At 41.1% G+C, this 9,618-nt stretch overlaps 3 protein-coding genes across 6 annotated transcripts in view; 2 read left to right on the top strand and 1 right to left on the bottom strand.

Annotated features, from left to right (window-relative positions):
* The window catches only part of LOC103395017 (claudin-4-like), a 20,085-nt gene extending 14,670 nt beyond the window's left edge, over positions 1–5,415 (top strand). For 3 of the 4 annotated variants that reach the window (XM_008332548.3, XM_025065979.1, XM_025065981.1), the window contains 2 exons: positions 2,555–2,620; positions 4,298–5,415. In XM_008332548.3, the coding sequence (XP_008330770.1) occupies positions 4,478–5,122 (645 nt within the window). In that variant the 5' untranslated portion in view covers positions 2,555–2,620; positions 4,298–4,477 and the 3' untranslated portion in view covers positions 5,123–5,415. Of the gene's footprint in view, positions 1–2,554; positions 2,621–4,256 lie in introns of all 4 variants that reach the window. The other variant, XM_025065980.1, reaches the window with a different exon arrangement.
* A 510-nt stretch (positions 5,416–5,925) lies between these two features.
* Positions 5,926–8,165, top strand: LOC103395012 (claudin-4-like). The gene has a single exon (XM_008332541.3). It carries the CDS (start codon positions 6,273–6,275, stop codon positions 6,906–6,908), a length of 636 nt encoding a protein of 211 aa, XP_008330763.1. The 5' UTR covers positions 5,926–6,272; the 3' UTR covers positions 6,909–8,165.
* Positions 8,166–8,305: 140 nt separating this feature from the next.
* LOC103395011 (claudin-4-like) lies at positions 8,306–9,450 on the bottom strand. Its single transcript, XM_008332540.3, has one exon. It carries the CDS (start codon positions 9,254–9,256, stop codon positions 8,624–8,626), a length of 633 nt encoding a protein of 210 aa, XP_008330762.1. The 5' UTR covers positions 9,257–9,450; the 3' UTR covers positions 8,306–8,623.
* Positions 9,451–9,618: the final 168 nt, after the last annotated feature.

The raw sequence follows: 9,618 nt of genomic DNA, 5'->3' as shown, positions 1-9,618 counted from the left end.
TCAGATTCTCAGATTGAGCTATAAACATGGACTGTCCGCAAAAAAGTACCTAGAAAAACCCACAACACGTAGAAACTAATCTTCCCAGAAAAGGCATCCAGTAAAAATGGGATCGGACCCACAACCCTACATAAACACAAACAATAACCGAAAAAAAAGTAACCTAAATCTACTGTAACTATCAGAGAGTTCACCTAATACTGTGCTCTGAGAATGAGTTCAAACTGGGTTTCTCTCACAGGTTCTCATCTGTGCGACGAGGTGGTTATAGCACATTTCACCACATCTTCTAAAACCTGACAAGTCGTGATAAGACAAGGCTTGATTAAGAAAAGAAATGCGATTACCTTCTAGGAAGGAAAAGAGCAATATACAGGTCAACATAAATCATATCTCATTGGGCCAAGATATGAAATCTTTTAGCAATACAATGTGATATTGAGGTTTTGCCCATGAAAGTTCTTTGTGTTTTAGGGAAACATTAAACCGCTTCTGTTACCTTCTAGGAAGTCTTTGAACAACTTTGTATAGAAGCAGTGTTCACTGATAACACGTCTCATTATTCCACATGATTAAAGACTATGATCAGTGGGTTTGTTTGCTCTCCCACTCCTTGTATGTCACAAGTTGGCAAATTAGTTTCAGTAGCCATTTTCCCATTGTTTACTCAGAGGGAGTGTGACGTCCTCCTCCTCCTGTCCATATCATGCCCTACATTAAATGTAGCCAGGGGTGAGGACGACATGACACAGAGGAGAAATGGCAGCTTTATCTATCAGTTTATCCAAAAGAGGAAACTCAGATAACATCTGTCACTGAGTGTGCAACGATTGCCAACTCACTGATTACAGTAACCTATATACAGAAGGTAACTTTTGATCAAATGCTCTTCAACAGACGTAATGTGATGACACTGGGTCGCTGGGGTAAATGTAGGACACATGATGAAAGGCTACTGTCTTCAACCTGAGTGAAATTCTTTCTGGTATTCTGCCCCACCACACCTATCCAGAAAAATACAGCTTAGTTGCATGGTTTGTGTGTGTGTGTGTGTGTGTGTACTAAGCAAATCTTTTTTTTTCAAGGAAGTCTTCCTGTAACCTGTTGGCAGGAATGGGGGTCATGCTACGTGACTGTAAAATGACGCAAAGTAGAGAGGTTAAACTGGTCGGGTCATGCTACGTGACTGTAAAATGACAAGTAAAGTAGAGAGGTTAAACTGGTCAATAGAAGAATCCTGTGTTTGAGAATGTACATATAAATATCACTTGTGTTCCCTGGTATAAAAGCTAAAGTCTAACAGTAAATATCACTTAGCTTAGCGTCCAAACATCTAGCTGGACATACTGCACATGAAAACATTCAGTTCTTTCATTCCAACCAAAACCACTGAATATTTACCAAAAATAAAACATGTTTTTTTCAGTGTTCAATCAATGAAAGTAGTAGAAAGTACTTAATACACTACACATAACAATGTTTAGTATCACTTAATACTGTTAATAATTTATTAAAAAAAACTCTGCCTAAGTCATTTAGGTCAGCAACATGATGCGTGTCACTGTCTGCATATCACAGATAGCAATCTTTGACCTGTGTGTAAAAGATGGGTCAGGACTATCAGCTGTTACACTACTGACGTACTTTATACTGGTCTGTGTAAATCTGGGTCAGTTTTATAATTAGTCGCACGCGGAAAAAAATCTGAATTTGTTCATTTCTTCTGCATTTTTTTCATAATTTCTCTCCAACTCTGGTCTTGTTCAAATGAGGATGTTGATTTACTCTTTCATGAAGTCATCATTTACCCTAGTGGTGGTCTGTAGTTACTTAATAAGTAAGTAAGTAGGCCCTTAGATGTGGCAGTTAAAATATTTCCCCTTTGAAGAGTTGTTGTCGATGATGCAGCCAGAAACCCAGTATTTAAGAAGAAACTACACAGAGAGGTTCTGTTTTGAATTGGACTTCAGTTCATGATGCAGTCTCTGGCTGGGATTCAATCATGAATGTGTCAGAAACTCTTGTGGGGAGATTTATGACGTATTACAGCACACAGAATCGTGGGCTTCCCTTTGAGCAGAGAATGTTTTTCTCTGATGTCACTGTAGTCGCTGAGAACCAACGGCTTCAAATGTGTGCCCTGCTCAAACTTTGACCCCTGTTTGTTGACAATTCTTCATTTAGCTGACATCATCTTCACATAAAGATTTTAGTGCTGGGCTTTTTCCTGTGATCTCCTGTGAACAACGCACCCTCCTGTGTCTTCACACAATCGGCCGTTCATTCTCAGAGCACGCAAACAGTATGACCACAAGAGGACTGCTCTACGATTTCAAACTTCCATAGCCTTTTATTAAGACATTATGTTGTACTTTTGAATATCTGAAAAATATATATAAACTAAACAATTTTTAAAAAGTCACTTATATTCACTCTGCCTAGTTACGTTCCATTGTACAGTATGTTGTTGTCATGGAACTAATTTGACCCCGTGTTACGTGACTCACCTGGTTCACCTGCTTGTTTGTCTTCTCTTAAAAACACTTCATTGCAGGTGTGTCTACGTGTGAGGGTGGGTTTTACCTGAGTGTACAGTACATCATAGTAGAGAACATTACTGGTGAGCATTTATATTTTATATCATTCACTTAACTTTTACTACTTTCTATTGTCACGGGTCACATGAGGAGCTGGGACTGAACGTCTGCCTGTCCATCACAGGGCCATATATAAAGACAACACCAACATTTATAACTATGGTCATAATGCTGTTGGTTTTTGCGCAGTGGTGGGAAAAGTCCACACGGTTATCCTTTTGCCGTAAAGCTAAAGCAACAACCACCTATCCACCGTGTGGCCTATGGTCAATGTAGTAGACTCTACATACTGTATCTGTCTCTCACTGCTGAGTCAACCTCAAGATTTGTAACGTCACAAGTTTTGTCAGAGCCACACCCAGCATCCCTGCCCAGGTGAAACTATTACACACGTCACAAACATCTATTTCATAACAAATATTTGTGATTATTTACCTAATATCAGACTAAAGCCTCTTTTTCACTATTATATAATAATAAAATGTATGTATTATTATATTATATTATTATTGTTGTTGTTGTTGTTTTTTTATTAACACAACAACAAATAATAATAATAATAATAAAGTGACAACAAAATCAGCAAAATCAAAACATGTAAACATAATGTAAACAAACAGCAACAGCATTCATTTGTTATTTATATCCTATAATTGTTCAACTGTAGCTCTGTCTTCCTAACCTCCAAAAAATGTCTTTTTATCAAATTGGATAGCTTTTTTCGGTATAATAAATTCATCATGAATACATTTTTCAGCGTGCTGAATTTACAGTATATTATATTCAGGATTTAGACCACTGACTTGACTGTTTTCAGCTATGGTTCCCACCCTGAGATTCTTTGCTAAATCTTTATCACTTTAAACTGTTTTTTTTTTCTGTCACTTCTCAACATTCTTGTGGTGAAATCACAAAACACTTTTTGAACTTGATCTACTGTTTTGCTCTTTTCTTGTTCTGTTTTTGTGATGTTATTTTCTGTTGGAGCAAGCACATTGGAATTATCCCAATGTTTGTTGGCAAGGTTAAATATTAAAAGAGTTAAAAGGCAATGTTTACCCGATTGACATTTAACTGAAGAGTTGATTGTTCACCAATCCTCAGGGCCCCTGTTGCCAAAACCAAACTCAGATGGCAGGACTGATAAGCCGTGGAGTTTAAGTCATTCAGTGATTGTTATCAGATAATCGACCACTGAAAATAAGCTTAGTGAAACTTACAACAGTATGGAACTTTAATGAAACCATGGTAGTTGTAGGTGACAGCGTTAAGGAAGTCAATGAGACATATGACCAAATATGGTCATGCAGACGTTTTTCATGAGAAGTATTATGTAAAACCTGTTAGCCAAGACATGACCCCTCCCATTCAACATCTGAATTGAAATGGTGGGGTGTGAGGTCAAGAAGTCATATGATAAAAAATCTCATACCATCAATGTCTCTTTATGATTTTGAATTATATATATATATCTGTTTAACGGCACATGTCCAGCTGCATGCAAAGCAGTGTGCATAATAACAGTGTTATTAACAGTGGCCGGGTAAACAGGTCATGTTAGAGGGAGGAGGGGGGGGGGGGAGGAGCTCAGGGGGGGGGGGGGGGGGGGGGCTGAACCTGAAGAACAAGGACTGGTGACTGTAAACTCCTCTCCTCCAGGACTCCTCCTCCCCTATCTTATGTACCTACTCTCCTCTCAGCCCTCTCCCATTTAAGAAAACACACCTGAACCACACTTCCTCACAGAAAAAGCCAACAAGTGTCAGCTCTACGTTACAGACAGGGAGGAACGAGAGCTCACAGAAAGACCTTTAAAGTCAGGAGTCAGGACTGAGTCAGAGACAGACGTTTCAGCTCGAAGAACAAGACCGCTGCACAGAATGGTTTCTGCCGGGTTTCAAATACTGGGCACAGCCCTGGGGATCATTGGCTGGATTGGTGCCATCGTCGTGTGTGCCATTCCCATGTGGAAGGTCACAGCTTTTATCGGCAGCAACATCGTCACCTCGCAAACCTCCTGGGAAGGTATATGGATGAACTGTGTTGTGCAGAGCACAGGTCAGATGCAGTGTAAGGTCTATGACTCCATGTTGGCTCTGAGCTCTGACCTCCAGGCTGCCAGAGCCTTGACCATCATCTCCATCGTGGCGGGAATCCTGGCTATTCTGCTGGCTGTAGCCGGCGGACAGTGCACCAACTGTGTGGAGGATCCTTCATCCAAGGCCAAGGTGGGCATCGCCGCTGGTGTGATGTTTATTATTTCTGGGGTGCTCTGCCTCATCCCCGTCTGCTGGACGGCCCACACCATCATCCGAGATTTCTACAACCCGCTTATGGTGAACGCCCAGAAGAGAGAACTGGGCGCTGCTCTCTACATCGGATGGGGTGCAGCTGCGCTGATGCTGATCGGAGGGGGGATGCTCTGCTGTAATTGCCCTAAAAAAGATGAAAGGTCATACCCGGCCAGATACACAGCAGCCAGATCTGAAGCTTCAGTACCAGCATCAGGGAAAGACTATGTCTGAGTCAAAGAAGTCAGAGAATGAGTGTTCTTTACCGGGACATTTTTACTAGCACTGGTGCTGCGACAGTTTCTTCTCACGGGTGTATGAAGAGAGGAACCACGCCCATGGAGGACATTTTGTAACAATTTTTACTGTGTATCTCTGCCTGTTAATATTATTTTGATTTCATGTAATACCTTTGTGTAACCTCTGGTTTATTTTTTGCCACATGAATAGGTTGTTTTCAATGAACAGTTTGTATGAACATTTACAATATGACGGCTAAGCTGTAAATAAATGTTTGTTTACAAAGATTCAGATTCTTTGTGATTGTTTTTTTCACGCCGATCATTTAATTAACCATCTATTTAAAATTTAAAATAAAATTCAAATAAATGTGAAAAAAAGCTCATTCATTTGTCTGAAGGTATAAACGTTAAGTGGATACTTCCTTTAAAACACGACTCCCTACATCAGTGTCTGACTTTCTTGCTGATCAGGTCTAGGTGTGGCAGACAAAAGAGAAAACATGGCTGCTCTTTGTTCACAATCTGAGCCAACAGGCAAAGACATTCGCACTTTGGTTGGACTTATTTCCTCACGTTCCAGTCAATGAAGTTTCAGCAAAAGCAAATCCTAGAAAAAATGTACAGATGGTCAATATATGGAAATAATTGTTGTTTAAAATGCAATTAAATATACATTACTTTAGAAAAGTGAAACCCCAAACTAAAAGAGTTCAGGGTAAGTTCATTTACCTAAAGAGTAAAGAGTTTTACTTGGTGTTTGCGTAACACCTCAAGAGTAGGTGTTTGTGTTTGATCACAGGTGGGAGCGGAGGCCATTGTTCCCAGTTTCGGAGTCTTGCTTGAGGTAACAAAGCTTATATGTGTGAGAACAATGACCACAGAGAAAATAGAGATTGTGGATATCAGGTATCAGTGTTTCCCCTTTGTCTGGGAGCTCAGAATCTCCACCCTTTAAGTCCGAACCACAGGAGCCGGCAGTTATTTTCTCACAGTTGGACCGGGGAGAATCAGTGCAGAGCTGTTTCACAGAGAGTGGCGTTTTAAGAGAATTCGCAGTAATTACAGTGTGAATTTAAACTTTGATCAACTTTTAGATTTTTTTTTTTGTGTAACTGTTTAATTGTGGATCTGTGACCAGAACCATGGCATCCCAAGGCCTCCAGGTGTTGGGTGTGTTGCTGGCCTTCATCGGCTGGCTGGGCACCATCCTCACCTGCGCTCTGCCCATGTGGAGGGTCACCGCTTTTGTCGGGGCCAACATCGTCACAGCCCAAGTGATCTGGGAAGGTTTGTGGATGAGCTGTGTTGTCCAGAGCACAGGTCAGATGCAGTGTAAGGTGTATGACTCCATGCTGGCTTTGGCACAGGACCTGCAGGCAGCCAGGGCCATGGCCGTCATCTCCGTGATCGTCGGTGTGTTCGGCATCCTCATGTCTGTGGTCGGAGGAAAGTGCACAAACTGCATGGAAGATGAAGTGGCCAAAGCCAAAGCCTGCATCATGTCCGGTGTGATCTTCATAATAACGGCCTTTCTGATCTTGATTCCTGTGTCCTGGTCGGCTCATGCGGTGATCAGGGATTTCTATAACCCCTTGGTGATCGCAGCTCAGAGGAGAGAGCTGGGGGCTGCACTGTACATCGGCTGGGGCGCTGCTGGGCTGCTGCTTCTTGGAGGGGGTCTACTGTGCAATAACTGCCCACCCAGGGATGAGAGACCCTATGTACCTGCCAAGTTTGTGCCTGCAAGAACTGTGTCCTCCAACATGGACTATGTGTGAGACGAAACGTCAGGTTCTTTAGTTTTCCCTAATGTTGGAACAAATGACTCGTCAAATGTTTAAGAATGTAGAGTCATCAAAATGGTTTTAATGAATGTGAAGGAAGTTATAAAACAAAAGAAGAAGTCAGTGGTTATCATTTTTAGCATTTCAATATTGTTATATCACTGTAAATATTTTTTTTACTTAAATATGACTGAAGTCTGCATTTTTAGTCCCCAAAGAAAGTAGAGCCTACCATGAGGAGTAATGTTTTTTTGCAAATGAAAAAATGAAAGCAATGAATCTGTAATGTATACATTTATGTTCTGTATCTCATATAGCGTAAACAGACATATTTGTTTCGTGTATACACCAGCTGCTGCACAGGTTGCTATGAAAAAAAGAGTTGAAAAAAAAGTACAGTTTGACACAGAACCTGTGAAATATTCTTTTAGTCTCTTTGTGATATAATGATCATGGCTCAAAGTGTCTTAATGCTGAATAAAAGCATCTTTGTTTCCATTCTTCCCATTGTTATCTCACATTCACTGTGCACCTGCACACAAACAGAGGCAGAATGTCTGACTCACTAGACTCCAGATCTCACTTAGCATCCGTGAGAAGGCTTTCAGGAATTCAGGGGAGTAGACCAGTGAGAATTTAACGCATGTGGTTCAGCCGTCTGTTGTATGTTGTAATCCACTGCCATGCTATTAAGCCAGTAATTTACAGTTTGTGCCATAAATCAAATGGACATCAGTACTAGAAACAACAGGGCAGTCTTCATGCTAAGACACCGAGTTGCTAAGGAACTGTCTTACAATTACAAAGAATGGATATTTACACTCCGGCCAGTTAGATCACATCTGCCAAGTCCTGTCAGGATAAAATATCTAAAACCTCCTAGATGGGTATCGTTTTGTTTACAGACATTTTTCAGTTGAAATAACTCTGTCAGGAAAACAGTAATGATTCCCTCGTGGTGCCTCATTTGCATTTTTGTCTTTAGCTCTCTCTTTGGCTGGGTGCAGGCTCTACAACACAGGAATGAGTCATCAAAATGGAACAGGAGTCAACATCTGTCAAAGGTAAATTTAGTTGTTTTAATATCCCTCGGCTAACTTTTTGTCGCCTGGTTCAATTGTTGTTAAAGAAAATACAGGTAAATATTTACACCAAAAAAAGGGCAAAGTGATGTCTGGATTTGCATTTTATTTTGATGTCCATACAAATATTTTTTTTAAACCTGTTCAAAAGTCTGAAGTTTGATCTAATTATCAATACTGATAAAGTTTTGTTACACAGTGTATAGTTACACTAACATGCATCGTTGTTTGCCTCTTGTTATATTCATCTGTAGATGAATCAAGTATTGAATGATAATTCAAACATCAAATGAATAATTCAATTCATAATTCAATATTGAAAATACTGTTTATTACGTAAAAAGCAAAAGTGATGACAAGAATTTACTTATATATTGAACACATTCATTTATGATGCTAAGATACAGCAGTTTATGAAAGTGTGAATTAATACTGAAAAAACAAAACAAAGGAGACTGAGTGAACTCTGTTGTTTCCCCATTTACACCACACGTACCTTAAGGTCTCTTGTATATTTCAAAAACAGAAAAAACCCCAGAAGTGTGTTAGTTAAACGTTGTTAATCACAAACACAATTTACATGTTTATGACTGTTGCCCATGTAGAATGAGACAGAGAGAGTTCACTTCAGACAAATTCTTTCCCGGGTGTTGTGGATTTAGGTGGAGAATACATTGGTCCGTTGTAGCGGTCTCCTCTGGGCGGACACTGACAGCAGAGAAGAGCACCACCTATCAGCAACAGTCCTGATGCACCCCAGCCCACATACAAACAGGCACCCAACTCCCTCCTCTGGTTATCATGGACCAGGGGGTTGTAGAAGTCCTTAATGATGGTGTTGGCAGGCAGAGACACGGTCACCAGACACAAAGCTCCACTCAGGATGAAGAAGACACCTGCAGAAATGGCCACTCTGGCCTTCGCTGCTTTGTCCTCAATGCAAATGGTGCATTTACCTCCGACCATTGAAAGCATCACGCCAAAGAACGAGAAGAGGATGGCAATGACCACCATGGCCCGGGCGGCTTGAAGGTCCGGAGGCAGGGCCAGAAGAGAGTCGTAGACTTTGCACTGCATCTGACCTGTGCTCTGCACCACACAAGTCATCCATAATCCTTCCCAGATGGTTTGAGCAACAACAATGTTGTTTCCAATGAAAGCAGACACTTTCCACAGAGGCAGCATACAGATCAGGATGTTGCCTATCCATCCCAGCACCGCCAGCCCCACACCCAGAATTTGCAGCCCCAGGGACACCATAGCTGTTGACTTTCTGTGTTTGTGTGTTTTATAAAGCTGTGCCTCAGTCCTCAAGTGCAAACCATGAGCTCTCCCACTGAGGGGAAGGTTTATATGACCCACAGATGCTCCTGAGAAGCCCCGTCCTGTGGGTGGGCCTTAGCTCTATTGCCCAGATACAGTGAAACTATCCATCATGCTGCTTTTGAGTTCAGAGGTTCTTTATCCAACAAAGAGGCCCTGTCTCCGGACCTCTGCCAAGATACCACAGCCTTTTATACCGGGGTTCAGTCAAAAGCTGTAAAAATATAAAACATCAAAATGTACCAAAGAGAAATAGATGGTATATTGTAAAAACTGAACTTCAAAGTTCCTCAGCAAAA

The sequence above is a fragment of the Cynoglossus semilaevis genome, chromosome 19 (assembly GCF_000523025.1).
Source record: "Cynoglossus semilaevis isolate Cse_v1.0 chromosome 19, Cse_v1.0, whole genome shotgun sequence".
NCBI lineage: Eukaryota > Metazoa > Chordata > Actinopteri > Pleuronectiformes > Cynoglossidae > Cynoglossus > Cynoglossus semilaevis.
Note: the sequence above shows the minus strand (reverse complement) of the source record. Positions and strands in the feature narration are given on the sequence as shown.

Coding starts and splice junctions, on each gene's coding strand:
- LOC103395012 (XM_008332541.3), top strand. CDS start 6,273: ATGGCATCCCAAGGCCTCCAGGTGTTGGGTGTGTTGCTGGCCTTCATC.
- LOC103395011 (XM_008332540.3), bottom strand. CDS start 9,256: ATGGTGTCCCTGGGGCTGCAAATTCTGGGTGTGGGGCTGGCGGTGCTG.